Source organism: Falco naumanni, chromosome 5 (assembly GCF_017639655.2).
Source record: "Falco naumanni isolate bFalNau1 chromosome 5, bFalNau1.pat, whole genome shotgun sequence".
Lineage (NCBI taxonomy): Eukaryota > Metazoa > Chordata > Aves > Falconiformes > Falconidae > Falco > Falco naumanni.
The window spans coordinates 91,117,337-91,134,499 of NC_054058.1; the positions used below are offsets into that span (position 1 = coordinate 91,117,337).

Consider the following 17,163-nt stretch of genomic DNA (forward strand, 5'->3'; position numbering starts at 1 on the left):
TAAATATTTACTTTAAAATAATAGAGGAACCAAGTGAACCTGAGATACATGCGAATATACACGTTTGATGTTTTAAGTGGAATGGAAGTACGTTTGTGCAGTAGATTCACAAACAGATGTGTTTTGATGACCTTCTGTCCTCTGTCTGGTCTCCATTTTTAAAACACGTTCACAGATTAAGCTTCTCAGGGTTTTACATACACCTGGGATAATCTACATGTATTTCTTTTCTGTTCATTGCTCCGGACTTGTGTTTCACGAAAATCAGATTTGGCATTGCTAGTAAAACACCCTCACGGTGGCGTTCTCTCCCTGCAGCCTGAGAAAGTCACTGCAGGTGGCCAAAGGGAGTTACTAGAACCTTTGCAGTTTGAGAAGGTCACTCCTGCAGGTCGCTCCTGAGGACAGTAGCTGAGTCACACTGTTAACTCTGCAATGGTCAGAAAGGGATCTGCAGTTTTCAAAAGACAGCCTTGGGAGGCTCATTCCTACAATCGCAGTCTGCCTGTGACTGTGTCTGGGCAAGGGAGAATGTCATGGGTTACGGGGCTAGACATGAGACTTGGAAATGGCCACCCATAGATCAGAACCACTAATCTCCATCATGAAAGCCCAGTGAGGCAAAGTTAAGTTTAATGACATTCTGTACAATTTTAGGAACCAATTGCCATTATTTGAGGAACCTAGACGTGGTTCATCTTGTTTTACAGATAGCAAGGAGGGCAGGTGGTTCTGCTCTCATGTGTGGAGCCTGAGTCAGGGATGGTTCTTTCACTTCTCCAAGTGACTCTGCCATTATAATGAGAAAACATCACCATTATAATGAGAAAACATCAGGGTCAGTACAACAAACACATGTACTTTAATACAGAGTGCACAGAATGTTTGAAGAATCACTCACTGTGTGGTGGTGATAATACACTGTGACACTCAGAACTGCTTTTCTGCTCCCCCCCCCTTTTTTTTGTTTTTGTTTGAGTCCAGGAGGAATCCACATCTTTCATAGTTTGTTTAAGAGAGACCAAGTTCTCTCTCTGGTGCTGTTAGGTACCTCTTCTTGTTACTCACTTTTACAGCATGTGGTCTTTGAAATTTGAATCCAAATCCCTTTCTGGACAAGCACTTAAGTAAAAAGGCAGCCTTTAGAGTTAGGCAGCACAAGGTAAATTTTCAGCCCCGTGAACAGGAACTCAGTTACGTGACTTGCGTTAGCATTAATGGGTGGTCATGCTGGTAAATTCGTGTACACCACATTGCACATTTATTAATGAGTGCAGAATTGGCACAGCTAATGAAACTTGCCTTTCAGGTAGCATGGTGTTTCAGGAGATGAGTCTGACAGGCAGAAAGGACTGCTGAGTACCCAGATGAAAGTCTGGCTTTTCACTCCTTGAACATACTTCCAGAAAATAATAGTGTGAGTTAATGCTGGTTAGTGTTAGCTGTTCCTGCTGTTAGGGGTAAGTCTTACGCTATTGAGGATTCCATTGAAGCAAAGAACATGCTGTAAATGTAAATGCATGTGATATCATTTAGTGTTGGCCATTTGCTTTCTTGTGTATTTTCCAAGTACTAGTTACTGTTATTTATCTTCTTCCAAATGTAGGCCAGTCCTCTGCTAACACCAGCTTCTATAATCACAGACAAATTAAGTTCTTTTTTATAACTTTTGCCCGTGCTGCTTTCCCATAGGTGATCCTTGCTATGGCTGAGCATCACCTGGTGATTTCCAGACTATGTTACTCGTGGGCATCTTATACTCCATGTTCTTATACTGTGTCCATTGCAGTGACAGCATCTTCTCATTTCCAAACCCCTTCCCCAGCTTATACTTTGCTAGGCTAAATAGGCCAAGCCTGCTTTGTCTGTTTGATATGGTAGGCTTTCCATTGCCCTGGCTGTGATTCTGTGCATCTGTTCTACTTGGAAGTTATTTTTCATAAATTAAATCAAAATTGCCCACAATATTCTATCCTGTTCAGTGTCATAGAATTTCGCTCATACCCATCTTCACAACAGCCCACTGTCGTATTGCCTTTTTTACCTTTTAGTAACACCATGGTTCATAATTGGTTTATAGTCAGTTAATAGGGTGTGTGGGCGTGTTTCTCCTTTTTCATCATGCGTAGCTGATGGTCTCTGGGCCTGCAACAGGAATTCTTGTCATTAGATCCCAAGTTTCATGTTGTGTGATTAATTCTCTTTCTAGTACTCAGCTATTCAAAGTGATTCGTTTTTTATAATTCATGATGCTCTAAATATCCTTTGCATCAGCAGTGAACTATATTTAGTATTAATCAACATATTAAATTAATAAAATCAGTTTCATTATTAAATTCTGAAGGAAATCCTAACTTAGGCTCCCTCTGTTCCAGTCTTTTATTAAATTCACATTATTTCTGTTATAAGGCATTCTCCATGCTAGGTGCTGAGAAGATGAGTAGTGTAGTACTTGCCACATATAAAAGAAAAAAGAGTCCAGGTCACATTAAATCACTCAGAAAATCTCTTTACTTTCCCAGCAACATATTCTTCCATTTTGGGAAAAGCCTGTTCTGTCAAATGAGCCTTTTAACATGGTCAGAAAATCGCTATGCATTTGAACTAAGTATGATTCGAACTGCCAATAGGTCTCTTTTCATTCGCCAGAATATTCTGTTTCTTCCTCCTCGGCTTATGGTTCTGTGTGGTCATCAGAGCCAAAGAGGTGCCAGAGAACTGCACTGCAATGAACAATCAACATCTAGAGAAACACTTTGCAGTTTCTATGTTAAATAAAAGTTGAAAAAAAATCACTTCGCCGCTGCAGCTAGCTGACTGTGAAGGAGCAGCTGCAAGCTGCTGAGTTTCATCAGATTGCAAACTTGATTAACATTGGGCAGATCCCCCCTGCTGTGAGAATAAATACCCCGCCTTTGTCAAGGCTGCCATGTAAGAAACAATAGGTTATTTCAGTTGAGCACAAGAACATAAATGTTAATCGAGTCATTCCTCCAAATGAATAGAAGTAGCACCCAGAATGTAAACATTTTAATTTTGGAAGGGAAGGTCTGCTTGTTGGTTGGTTAATTTTCTACGTATTTTTTCATTTACTTTGAAAAGCTGCTCACTAATATTGCTGTCATTGCATGCGATAGCATTTCCAGCACTGGAAATATGTATGTTTCCTGTCTTTCCAGGCTACGTAGTGGCAAAGTCCAGGGAGTATTGGAAAAAACAAAATCTGCCTTAATATCCCTCAAGAGAGGTCAAAACCTTATACTGTTAACTGCCAAACTATGTGATCACATTAGTTCTTGGTAGCAGAAATGGAAAATACTTTCCAATTGGAACTGACACCAGGAAACATCTTTTAAAAATGTTTTTTATACATTGGGATAATTACCTTTAGTAATAAATTTAACAAATTTATGTGTGTGCAAGTGAAACAGAAAGAATAGGCATTTATCCCCTACTGCTTCCTTGTTTGTTGTACAAATACGGGAATTCAGTACACAGTTGAGCAATATATCTTTTAAAGTGAGCGTACAGCAAACTGTAGTGTGATGCCCAGTCAGCTTCTGCTTTCGTATACTTAAAACTGTTGTTGATCAGCACCTATAAAAATAACTCTTGGCTTTCAGTTGTACTGCATGTTTGATCAGATCCTGGTCTCTATTCTGCTGTGACTAGCAACTGGGGGTTTCTCAGCTGGCTCAGCAGTGGGCGGTGGTTTTCCGTGCCCTCCATCTCATAGTTGGAACACGCAGTCTTCACCTAAGCTCCCTCCCGCTCATCAGACAACCTTCCAGTATGACCTTTATAGGAACCTGCACTCAGTTTCTGGTGGCCCTGGCGGAGTACCCCCATCAGAGAAAATTTGATTTAAGCCTTTAGCCTGATTTGTGATATGACATCATTTTATGGTTTTCTGTCTTCGGGCACAAACAATGTTAAAATTCAAGTGACTTCATTCACTGTAGGTGAAGAGTTGCAAAATGAGCGGAATTTATTAGTTTGCTCTGCAGAAGTAAGAAAATGCCTCTTTGAAGTGATTTAGGCCAAAGTGTTTCAGCAGTAGAAAAGACCAAATCTACTTCTGACCATGCTGTGTAACATACTGGGCACGTGTGCACTCTCTGAAGTCGTCCACTGGGGTTTTTTCTCGCCTAGATATCATAGGTCAACTTAACTTCTGCTATTTTGTTTATGTATCCTATTTTAGTCCCCTTTGAGGGGTAGAAAGTATGTTGTTGAGCTGGCTGAACCAGCATTTAAATCCCACGTGTATGTAGCACTGTATGACATGTGCCATTTATTTCTTGAAGCCCAACATTGGGCGATTAGGAATTCCCCACGGGCCTTCCGGAGAGAAGGTGGCCGTGGTGACTGTGGACGACTGTGACACAGCAGTGGCTGTGCGCTTCGGGAGCCTCATTGGAAACTACACCTGCGCTGCCCAGGGGACTCAGACCGGCTCAAAGAAGTAAGGATTCCCTATATTTCTGTTTTCCACTCACTCCCTTTTTCCAGGGAAGAGTCAACAGTCTGTGATTAACTGCTAAGCAAATCAAGTTGGAAAAGCAGGTCTATTTAACGAGAAGACGTTACAAGGCTTAGTTTGGTAGATGGAATTTGTTAGAGGCTACTGCAAGTGTCAGTACACTGAGTGGAATGCACAAATTCTGTGTAATGCAGACGTGTGCCCAAATTGCTTGTAAAATGCAAAAAGAAAAGACTTGGAGGTCAGCGTGGATAGCCCCCAGAAAGTGTCTACTCAGCATGAAAATGTAGAGAGAAGGGCAAATAAAATGTTAGACTTTATTAGTGAAGGGGATGACTGAAGAGCTTATTACTTCCATCATTTAAGTTAAAAGTCTTGTCTTAAAAGGAAATAGAAATAAAATACAGGAGAAAAGGCCATTGAAAATCATTCAGTATGAAAAAAAGAATTCCTGTGAGGAAAGACCAAGAAAGATTAGAACTTTTGAGTTTAAAGAGGAGATGGACAGCCAGGAACAGTAAGCAGGGATATAAAATAATGAGTGATAGCAGAAAGACCATTGACAAAAACACATGCTGCTCTTAAAAACCCAAGAGAAGGGAGCACCACAAAAATTAGGGCAAATTCAAACTGACCAGATGATATACCTTTCACAGAGTGGAATCATTCAGCGGAACCTCCATCCACTAAATGTCATCAAGACTAAGATCTTCAGAGGATTTTAAAAGGGTTGGCACTGTATAATATTTAAAACATTATATCAAAATATACAGCATCTCAATGTTATGCTGAAGAGCATTAGACAGCCCCTGGGTGACTAGAGTCTGAAAGAAGTGTCCTGCAGCTGCAGGTTTTTCCATAATTTTCATTTCCTTCTTCATACTGGCCACTGTTAGGGACAGGTCATTGGATTCTGTACGAGTATGACAGCTCCGAAGTTAAAAGTTACGGTGTTTCTGGAAGGTCCTTTGATTACAAGCTCTGGAATTAGCAGAGGGAAGTGCTTGGCAACACGGGTAGACTAAACAGCTCAAATGTGCACATGGAAGCAGTGAGTTAAAGAACAAAACAAAACAAACTATATGCAAGAAATGATGAGCATTTCTTTATTTCTTCAGATCTCTGGACCTAACTGGCCCTCTGCTCCTTGGCGGTGTCCCAAACTTGCCTGAAGATTTCCCGGTGCACAACAGACAGTTTATTGGCTGCATGAGGAACCTCTCTATCGACAGCAAGCCCATCGACATGGCTAGTTTCATCGCCAATAATGGCACTCTGCCAGGTATGAGTGATGTGTGTAACAGGGGTTACGATGTCAAAGGGACTGGCACTGGGAGGAACCCCACGAAGGGGCAGGGGACAGAGGGGTCTGAAACAGGCCCTGTCGTCGTGTGTCCCCCCCCCTCCCCGTTAGCACTGCTGAACACAAAGCATTTGCCCCAGGCCACATGGCAGGGGATCAAAGTGCTGCTGGGCACCATGCTGCCACCATCACTGTCACCGGTATGGCTGCATCCAGACCTTGTTTGTTTGAGCAAGGTGCAGCCCGTGCCCATGCCAGGGATGCACACAATACTCCATGGTACAGTGCACACTTACAGGATTAACCGGCACACAGAAAAGGACCGGGCATGTTTAGACCTTCTGCATTGCTATGAGTTTCACCCAGGAATTTAGTTCTAAATGAACTTTTCCTGGTTTGGTTTGTGGGGTTTTTTAAACTACCTTTTAAATGCCACTTTGCTCTGAAAGCTGGTGGGATTCATTCATGAAAAAGGCAATGTTTTTAATGATTTTTCCATAAATAATGTTTGCAATTCTGTAAATCAAATTCTGCAATCCTCCAAATCTGAAACCTGCTTCGTAAAGCAGCCTGTTGGAGGTTCTGATTTGGTTTCCAGTCCTTGGATCCCCGATCAGGATTAGTTCTGATGTAGAAAATGTTCTTATCATCATAAAACTGTCTCTTACATGCAAGAATGGCAAGTGTCTTCCTTCCATGCTGCTGACGGTCTGTGTGAGAGCTAAATTGCAGTTCTTAGGTATGTTGCACTGATCACGGATTAAGAAAGGAGTCATAGCATACCCTTCAAATTGCTGTTTTGCCTTCGAGCCCTTTTTTAACAGTTATGTCTCTAATATTACTTAAACACAAGCTTTTATCTTATGGTAACATACATCAGGAGGCCATGAAGTGTTTTCTTTAGGATAGATTTTTTTTTTCATCATTTGGCAATGTGTTTCCATAGAGTTTAAAACAATGGTGTATAGTAGTGTTATTCCACTGTGTGACACTGCACATTGGCTGTCCCTGGTTAGTGTCTTGGTTAGATGACAGCAAGTTGCAAACAGTGGTGCTGAGTCACAGCACCCGTCGATCTGCCTGTCTCTAGCGGTGGATGCCAGGGGAAGAGCATGCAGTGATACTTGCCCAAAATTTTCGCTTAGTCCCCAGAGATTTACAACTCAGTGACTGTATCTGATAGCCTTTGATAGATTTGTCTTTATGAATCTGACACTTGCTCAGCTCATGTAAACTTTTGCCATCCACATTGTGCTCCACTGACTTTAAGAATACCAAAAAAACCCAAAACAACAAAAAACCCCATACTGATCATGTCTTCTTTTTACATAAAACCTCAGATACAATCATTCAGAGCCTTTTTCTTGTTAAAACCGTGCAAAATAACCGTCTTCCTGAATTTCAGGCTGTGCAGCGCAGAGGAACTATTGCGAAAACAACTGGTGCCAGAATGGAGGCACATGTGTCAACAAGTGGAACACCTACATCTGCGAGTGCCCCGTACGCTATGGAGGGAAAAACTGTGAGCAAGGTAGGATGCAAAGAGCTCTTCATTCGCAGACAGTTGCATGTTTCATTACCCAGCATGAACATCTCATAGCACATATGTCAAACTGTGGTTCTTAAGGAACAGGTAACAGAAGATTGCAATTAAGACTAGAAGTCACCCATTATATATTTGAAATGATTTTGAAGATCACCTATATAGTAAATGCGATAGCTGGCATACTGCCATGAGTAACAGCAGCTTTCATTGATTTACTTACATAAGCAAACTAGTTCCACAGAACTTGGCAGCATGTAGTAATTTGTGTATAGTAAAAATGCCTGATCCTAAGCCCCTTTAAATCAGTGGAAAGAATCCCGCTGACTTTATTGGGCTTTGACTCAAACCAGGATGAATGTGCAGTTTTAATCACTACTTTCTTGGCAAGAAGGCAGTCTCGGCAGAATACGAGCACTTTCAGTTTTATTGGATTTTTCTTTGATTGAACACAATGCGTGTATATGTGTAAAACCTTATTAATAAAGGATGAGAAAGGAGCAGCAGGTGTGTTTTATAGGGCGTGAAGAACTTGCAGTTAGTTTCTTCCCAAGGAAGCAAGGAGTCATCTGCTTGGAGGGGTCCCGTGGGGTCAGTGCAGCTCCAGGCTGCCTGCTGTATGGTGCCACCTCCACGTCTAGCGGGGGGTTTCTCATTTGGCGTCTTCCTGGAGGCTTCCAGAAAAGAAAACCTGTTTAAACTAGGCATGGCTTTTCTAGAAGCAGGAGGCCAAATTCTGGTCTCTGATGCAGGTGTGGTAGGTCTTCGTTTCCGTTATCCCCCTCATGACACTTAGCCCAGAATAGTTTGCAGTGTGATCAAGGATGTTGTTCTTTTGATGTATCTACCTCAAACCAGATGTTCTTGATTACTTGCAGCAGGGCGTGGACCTTGGAATAGCAGGTCTCTCAGCTGAGGTGCACACACCGCAGTGATTTGCAAATCGCTTCAGCGCAGTGTGCCTCAGCCTGGGCCAGATCTAGGTGGTAGCAACTTCCTTTGCCTGAGAAGCAGCAGCCTGGGAGGAGACGACACATTTCTGGCTTGGAAATAAGGGTCTGCAGGGTGAGAGGCAGAGGAATGATGGAGGCCTCTTCTTATGTTCCACCTCACAGAGAACCCCGAGCTGCTATTACTGCCTCTAGTGATGTACCTGCTTTCTGCAGCAGCTCCTCAAATATTTTGAGCTCCCCAAGTTTGTATGAAGATCTAATTTTTTCGTGTGCCTCATGTCATGGAGAGGTTCTGGTGTTTTCTTCATGATAGGCTAGAGTCTCTGTGGTACAAACCCACACTGATACCTCCTGAAAGAGAGTGCCAGGGCCCAACTCTGTTGTCACCTATACTGGGGTAAATGGGGAGCAGTGCTATCACATGCAAAGACTGTCCTTCCCTCTATCTTAGTTTTGAGATGGAATTTCAACATTCAATCAAATGTGTGTTTTATTCATCATTTTTATATCCCAAACTCAAGACCAAAACGTGACGTTTGGGATTTAGAAAAGCACCTCAGAACTGCCCTGTATCCATACTTGGAAACCCATTTCAAGTTCAGTTAATACAGATGAAGACAATCAGAGCATCAGTCTCCCCCTAGCCCCAGTGGTCTCCTCTGCCTCCAGTGCTGTACACTCCTGCACGTCCCCTTTGTCATCCAGTAACCCTGTGTTCCCGCTGATGCCTCGATATGTGGAGGTTTTTTACAGTTCGAGTGTAGCAGGCTGTTCGCTGCTTTGATGGTATTTGTGGGGCAGAGTGTCCCTAAGGAAAAATTGCAAGCCAAGAAAGAAATGAATTTTTCTGAAATGTGACCAAAGATTTCAGGTGCCTGAAGTTAAAGTCAGGAGGAATCAGTGATGTACAATATTCCTGGTTTTCAGGTTGCTCATTTGCATGCACAGGTATGATCCTGACAGCATGAGCTGTTATTAGGCAGCTATATTTTAAAAGGTCTTGGTGAGAATATTTGCATTATTTTGTAGGGGTGATTGGCCGATGCATTTCTTGAATCCCTTTGGCAGTGCTGGATCTGCTTCAGGCTCACAGAAGGCAAAGACTCTGACAGGTTAAAAATCCAGCTTTTCTAATTGCCCACTCTTCAGAAACTCTGGAAACTAGTCTGCACTAGTGAGGATGGAGTGTTTTGCCTTCACCATCCTCGTAGGACATAAGCTGTCCCATGTCCTACAGCCAAACTGCAGATGACATCCCAGTGTTGGCCGCGTGTTTCCCCAGGCCTTCTGCCTCCACAGTGAATACCCCTCATGTCTTTCTGATGGCCTTTTAAATGTATGAGTCTCTTAAAACCGCATGTAGATACGCAGACAGCACTTCAAAGTGACAAACCCTGAGAAGACAATTAGTTTGCATCACTGCATCACCAATCACAGGGAGCTGCTGTGATTGGAAGCATGTGTGCTCACCTCTGTGGTGGCAGGGGTGGTCAGGTCCCATCTGGGTACATTGAATGTGGCCACCAGCCCTTCCATGGAGACTCCTGGTCCCCGGCATGGGGAAGGGCTGGGGGGAGGAGGGAGGTCAGAGGGGGCTGATGGATGGGGATTTCTATTATACTAGCAGGGGAAGGTGCACCCTGGCCCTAGGGAAGGGAGGGGAGCTGGGAGGAGGTGTGGGAAGGGAATGGTATTTGCAAGCACAGAAAGTCACCACTGGTGAGAAAAGGAAAAAGCTGGGTAATTGCCATGCCAGTCCAGTTCTCCCAGGAGCAGAGCTGAAATGCTTGCAAATAGCATTCCCAGCCTCCAGCAGGTGGGAAGCCCACAAATTTTGCATCCTGACTCTGCTCTCCAGAGGCAGGCAGACTTAAAAATCTCAGCAACAGTCTAGAAAACCACTAACAAAATGTTGGAAGCTGAAGTCATGGTGATAGTCAGCAGGGTAGAGGAGGAAGGAAAGGCCTGACTTTTGCACAGCTGGAGCAGCAGGAGGAAATGATCCTGCTCAGCACCAATGTCCTGGTTACTTTTACATTGATGTGGTGCAGTGCAGGCTGATGAATCGTGCCCTGGCCCAGACAGCCAGAGCTTGAGCACTGGGCTGGGGACGTTTATGTCTGGTGGCTAAGCATTTTAAATTGCTGTCTGGGTTTCGAGAGCAGGATAAGCTTCAGTTGTTCCACCATATGCCCCCACTAGCATTCGTGGAGGACTGAGTATGACTGCAAAGGGGAGATCACAGTCTGGAGCAGGAGGGAGAAGCGTTGCCCTGTGGGTCTGCCTGCACTTACCCTGGGGTGGAGTGGTTGGGTAGCCACACCTTAGAGAAGGGTAAGTCAAGTTACACCTCTGGCTTCACTAGTGGTAGTCCACTAGTCACTGACATCTTATTTCTCACAAACAGGCAGCTGAAAGGCTTGCACTTTCCTCCAACCCCTGCCCTCCCCCCACCACAGCCTTTCCCTTTATAGACACCAGCAAGGCAGACAGATCAGAATTTGAGGAAAAAACCCAAACCTCAAAAAAATGCAACTTCACATCAACCTGGCTCCATCTTCTGCTATGATGTCATCTCTCTACCTTTTTCTAAGGACTTGTCATTTGACAGTAACACACATGCATTTGTATATACATGATCGCTCCTACTACAAGAAAATCCAGAAGAGTCAGCAGATATGGTAGCGTGGAGCAGAAGGGGAAGGAGACTGTTAAGCCCTGTCATCTCAACTGAACATGCACGTGGGTTCGTGAGCACGACAAGATACAAGGCTGGGTGCCAGGCTGTGGTAGTTGTACCCAGTCTCTAAGGCCTGCTTCCACTTGCAAAAGTTGCCGTGAACTTCACCAACATGCCTGTGAATGAGGACATCAGGCAGGGACTGCTTGCAGATCCCACTACAAGGTGCCATGCATGGTAGAGGTGCCGTGTGAGGTGCTGCAAAATAGCACAGAGCTCCCACAGCTTAATCTGTGCTTCTAAACGGTGGGATCAACTAATCCGTAGCACTGTAGCTTCTGTTACTTGAGGCAACTACTTTAAAAGTCCAAAGGGTGGCTATTCCTCTGTTTTCCATCAGCAAATTGCTTTCCATTGAGGCTGTCATCAGTATCTCCCTGTAGGAGCTGTGTTTGTGCAAGGTTAGATAGGAGGGCAGCTCTTCAGCTGTCACCTCAAGATATTTAAGGCAGGTGATTTAAGCAATTCCACACAAGTTTTCTCCCTGTGAAAAGGCTGTGTAGCTGAGACAGCTGAATAGTCTGGCCCTGCAGTATTTATAATTAAATAATTTCCTGTTGCCTCCCAGCCTTTTCCTGTGTGTTTAATCTGTTAATTAGAAGCAGGTAATCAAGGATATGTTGAAAACATCTGCAGCAACTCTTGCCCTCATACTTCCTGTTCTGTCCACCCACTCATCAGCAAAACCGTATCAGCAGAGATCCTGAGCTTACCTTTCTAGGAACATCTTCTTTACTGTGAGGGTGACAGAGGACTGGAACAGGCTTCCCAGAGAGGCTGTGGAGACTCATTCTCTGGAGACATGCAAAACTCACCTGGATGCAATTCTGTGCAACCTGCTGTAGGAGAACCTGCTTTAGCAGGATATTGCACTAGATGATCTCCAGATGTCCCTTCCAACCCTGACCATTTTGTGATTCTGTGATCCTTCATATGTGTAACGCCGTAGCAGTGTGGAGGTTCTGCCTTTGAGTGCAGACACTGAGACAAAGTGCCTACCCCGCAACAAGGGTAGGTTGTGAATTTACGGTATTATCAGCTGCTTCATAGTAGCTCCACTAGACTGGCTCTTACTCCATAGTAGATATATGTAGATATAAAAATAGCTCAGTGGAAGAGGGACTAGCTACCTTGTGCCATCACTGCAACATAGTGTCATTTCTCCTCTTAACCTTTGGCCTGAAGGGTATCAACTGTTTCTGTCCTGTCTTTTGATTTACAGGAATGCCTTCTCCTCAGCGTTTCAGTGGTGAAAGCATTATCATTTGGAGTGACCTTGACATTACCATCTCTGTGCCATGGTACATTGGGCTGATGTTCAGAACCCGGAAAGTCAATGGCATGTTAATGCAAGCCAATGCTGGGACTGCATCCAAGATCAACATTCAGGTGAAAATGTGACTGCTTTTGGTGAGAAAAGAATTGAGAAATTCTGCCCTATCAGTGGATACGGCCACGTGAACTACGTAGCTTCATCCACCTAGCTAAATGCACATCAGTAAATACAAATGATTTCTTCAACCTTTTAGAAAGATATAGATGATTGTAAAATTCAGATTCATTGGTTTAAGATTATTTTTTTAAACAGGTAGTGTGCATTAATATAGATGCAAAAAATGTGTCTCTTGATTGTTTTGGGGGTTTTTGTCGGTAGGATAAGCTAGTGTCTGAATGTCCAAAGTTATGCAAGGAGTTATTGCAACATTATTGTCTTGCCGTCTGCCCCCTTCCACATCAAATACAAATGTGTAGCAAAAAATAGAAATTATTTTTTTCAACAGATACTGAACAACTATGTGCAATTTGAGGTGTACAGTGGCCTGAGCCAGGTTGCTAGTTTGAAGATGAGCCAGTCACGAGTCAGTGATGGGGAATGGCATCATTTATTAATAGAACTGAAGAGTGCTAAAGATGGTAAAGACATCAAGTACCTCGCTGTCATGTCCTTGGACTATGGGATGTACCAGGTAAGGCAGCTTCACAACTTTGCCGTTAGGCACTACAGAAATGTTTTTAGGAGAAAATAGGATAAAAGATTGTGGACTAATACTTAAGCTGTGAACCATGTTCTGCGGTGATTTGTGCCTAATGAAGTTATATTAATTTTTTAAGCCAAATAATGAGATTTCTTATGAACAAGTCTGTAAAAATGTTACATTCAGATGTCTAGCTCCTCACTGCTTTGATATTTTTTTTCTGTAATCTACTGTCAGCTACTGCTTGACTCCATCACTACAGAAAATAGGCTATCTGTGTCACAGAGGATGACAGTGCTTCTTACTGACTTTTCCTCAACAGAGCACTGTGCAGATTGGAAATCAACTGCCTGGACTGAAAATGAAAAGCATCATTGTGGGAGGTGTCTCTGGAGACCAAGTCTCTGTTCAGCAGGGATTTTATGGCTGTATGCAGGTATGAAATGAAAAGTTTAGCAGCAAACTTTGAACTTTTAAGAAAATACACATGTGAAAATGTGGGGGTTTCTTTTTCATCTATCCCCAGATATTTCCATTACCTCCGTCAAAATATCTTAAGAATCAAAATATTGAAGTCAGCCCACTTTCCCAAGTACAAATCTGGTCTCACAGGGGAGCAACATTTAAAAAAAAATAATCTGATTTGGCTCATCAGGTGACGTTTCCTTAAAATGCAGACTCATGGATTAACAGAAGTAGTGAAACACATAGTGCTGTATTCTGAATGAAAACTCTAATTTAAAAATAATTTTCTTTTGTCAACAGGGAGTAAGAATGGGAGAGACATCTACAAATACAGCTACACTCAACATGAAGCAGGCTATCAAGATCAATGTGAAGGAGGGTTGCGAAGTGGATAACCCCTGTGATTCCAACCCATGTCCCCAGCACAGCTACTGCAGTGACGACTGGGACAGCTATTCCTGTGTCTGTGACCCAGGTAACTCAGTGATCGTCCCATCCACTCATCCAGGAGCTGGATCACATCTTTATGTTCTCATCAGAAGAGCAGCAGTGGCGGCAGCGGCAGCAGCCTGCTTGCAAAGTGCTCATCTTCTGATTCTTCCTTTTCCTATCAGTATTGTCTCTCAGTCTTACTGTAGCACCCTTGAAACTGCAATTGTGGACTAAGGATCATTTGTTTTAGGCAACATGTCAACCAAACAGAAAGACAGTCTCTGGTCCAAAAGGGTTTTCCAGCCACCTCCCCTTTTCTTTTTTTGTCTGTTCTCTTTTTCTTTTTTTCTTCTTCTTTCCCAGCCTTTTCTGCTGTTGAATTTCAGTCTCACACCCTGCATCCTAATTGAGATACTTAGAATGTTTTCTCTGTTTTGGTGCATGTAGCCAGCACATGCTGTCAGCACCCAGCACAGTCACCTCCCATACATGCAGGGAGAGAATACAAAACTATTTGTTAACACGTGCCCTGAATATAAAACTGGGAACTAAAGGCACAAGGGTGCCCCAAGCATGTTAACAGACTGTTGAAAAGAACAGCCCACAATCTTTTTTGCTGAGAGGGAAAAAGAGAACCTTATTTCTGACAGTATCTCAGGGGGGATCTACTGGTTATTGAAGATGTGTTATTAGTGTATAAGCTTAAAATAGATGGTCTTTTGGAGACATGAAAATCATAAATTACAATGGTTGCTGTAATTTTACGACCTTGTCTCCCCAGGGTACTTTGGAAGAGACTGTGTTGATGTATGTAACTTGAACCCATGTGAGCATGTCTCCACATGCGTGCACAAACCTAGCTCATCCCATGGCTACACCTGTGAATGTGGACAAAGCTACTATGGACAGTACTGCGAGAGCAAGTAAGAGAATTTTTCTGTTCTTGGCTTCTTGGTCCTTCCAGGTAGCTCTTCTCCTAAGGCAGCAGTCCTCCCACTCCCTTTTCTGCTTCAGTTAGCTTTCCTGTTATGATTTGAGTGTTCATAGTGGATGGTATTTGCAGGCTCCCTGCCCTTTGGCACTCCTGAGCTCTCTTTCCAGAGACCAGGCAAACTTCCATATACTCAGGGGCCGCTTTTCTTCAATAGCAGTTCAGGGACTCAACCAGTTGTGTGTGTTACACTGCACTGCAGCTGACCTGTACCTTGCAGTGGGCTTGGCCTGAGTTTGCTCTGTGTCTCTCCTTCAGCGGCCCCAGCCCATACACACAACAGTGCCCCCAGTTAGGTGGCCTGTAGCCAGATCAAATGGCTTTGCAGTTTGGGTCCAGACCCTGGGCTGGCAAAAAGCCATCTCTTCTGGACAGTCTGGGAGGCCTATGTCCCATTGCTGGATAGGAGAAACGTGCCGATTCCCTCGTCACTGGCTGCCTGGCCTCAGATAAGCATTCAGCAATCAGTCTTACCCCAGAGACGGCGCTTTGATTTACTGTAATATGGGCCATTCATGATGTGCAAATGAAGTGCATTTGTCTGCCCATTTAGGAATAGCTCATGTGATGTTTCCTTCCCTTTGAAAACTGCAAGCTTCTTCCTCCACCTTTTGTTGTGTGGGCCTGCAAATGTTGGCTGTGCTGTTGCCAGATTCATCTTTCATTCCTCTGGATTGGCAACACAGAGACATTGGCCCTTGTCATTATCTGCTGACATCATGTCAAGTGCAGCATTGTGGTTTTTTGTGTTATAAAGCATAGAGGTACAAACCTGGCAGTTACCATAAACAAAATTTGGCGTGGTCTTTAGAACAGACAGCAAACTTTCCTAAAATGAGGGGCTGGTGGGGGCACGACTGTTTCTACTAGGCGGTGTGGGCCCCATCGTCCTCTCCCAGAGGAAAAAGCACTTTATTTGCTTGTACAGATGTATACTCCTTATAAAGAGGAGCTGGTCTTGAAAACATTTAGGGAAGAATTCCCTCTAGGGTTTTATAGCACTGATATTCTTTATTTTCTTTTATTACAGTATGTATATATGTATTTATATACATATTGATTGCTGGCTGCTGCAGTAAGATACGTTACACTCTATAAGCTTATGGAGTTGAGTGCAGATTTGGCCCAAAGCTCTTTCATCCCGCTTTTTAAGGGGAAGCTTTAAAATACTTTCTTTTAATTTTATTTTCTTTTATAGGATCGACCTGCCTTGCCCTAGAGGCTGGTGGGGAAATCCCATCTGTGGCCCTTGTAATTGTGAGACTAGTAAAGGGTTTGATTCTGATTGCAATAAGACCAATGGAGAATGCCACTGCAAGGTAAGCAAAAGAAACCATTCTTAAGTCAAAATTTCTTTAGTTGAGAAAGTACCTATACCACTGATAACTACTACAAGTGAGTATCTGAGACAAAGTACACAGAGTTGTGCTTTGTATCATTCATATATATATATATGCACAGTGTAATCTTTACCTGAAACGTTTTGCTGGCACCACCCTTGACAAAATCATACTGTGCAGCTCTTATCTTATTTTTCTTTGGAAAGCAAAACTAGAGGATAAAAGCCTGGCCCTGATCTCTCTGAAGTGCAGCCTGGTTTATCAGGGGAGATCAGACCAGGGTGCAGAGGAGTACCAGTGGTGTTTTGTGCATCACGAGTGAGTAATAGCCATGAAACAGTTCGGGCCAGCTGGGTGAAGCTCTCCCCTGTGCAAAGGCCAGCAAAAGGCCTAGCAGCTGGAGAGAGATAAATAATATGAGAGGCTAAGTGCTTTTTCCTCAGTGCCGGCTCTGCTGAGTTTAAGAATTTGCTGTGGACAGGCAGGGACAGACAGGGGACATGGGAGGGGAGGCACCTCCCTCCTGAAGGTTTTACAAAGAACTTCTCACAGTAGGTTTTACAACAGGCTTGAATGACATCAGAGGAGCTGGGCCTGTGCAGACCGGCAGCAGTGAATCTGGCCCTGTGCTCCTTTCCGAAATCCCAGCAGGACACACAGCAACTGTTGCATTAAATCGAGTCAGTGGGGTGCCAGCACCATGCTCTTGTGTAATCATGTAACGCCTCAGATCAAAAGCATTTACAGATGCGATTTGAATACATGATCATTGGTTCCTCTCCACCCTGTACGTGAAACACAAATGGATGGTGCAAGAAGTTTCCTTACTGGCTTGTTCACGCCATACAAGAGTGGAAATGCAAAGCAGAGAAACTGCAAATCCTCCAAGAATGCGTTTGCTGGGCACTGACAGCAAGTACTTGAGGAGTAAGATGGG

The 17,163-nt window shown here is 43.5% G+C and overlaps 1 protein-coding gene across 6 annotated transcripts in view; it reads left to right on the forward strand.

The window, feature by feature from the left end:
* The window catches only part of CELSR1 (cadherin EGF LAG seven-pass G-type receptor 1), a 176,779-nt gene that overhangs the window by 116,349 nt on the left and 43,267 nt on the right, over positions 1-17,163 (forward strand). For all 6 annotated transcript variants that reach the window (XM_040594252.1, XM_040594253.1, XM_040594248.1 and 3 more), the window contains exons 6-14: positions 4,308-4,465; positions 5,602-5,765; positions 7,192-7,317; positions 12,245-12,411; positions 12,804-12,989; positions 13,321-13,434; positions 13,764-13,938; positions 14,677-14,818; positions 16,085-16,205. In XM_040594252.1, coding sequence (XP_040450186.1) covers positions 4,308-4,465; positions 5,602-5,765; positions 7,192-7,317; positions 12,245-12,411; positions 12,804-12,989; positions 13,321-13,434; positions 13,764-13,938; positions 14,677-14,818; positions 16,085-16,205 — 1,353 coding nt within the window. The remainder of the gene's footprint in view (positions 1-4,307; positions 4,466-5,601; positions 5,766-7,191; positions 7,318-12,244; positions 12,412-12,803; positions 12,990-13,320; positions 13,435-13,763; positions 13,939-14,676; positions 14,819-16,084; positions 16,206-17,163) is intronic.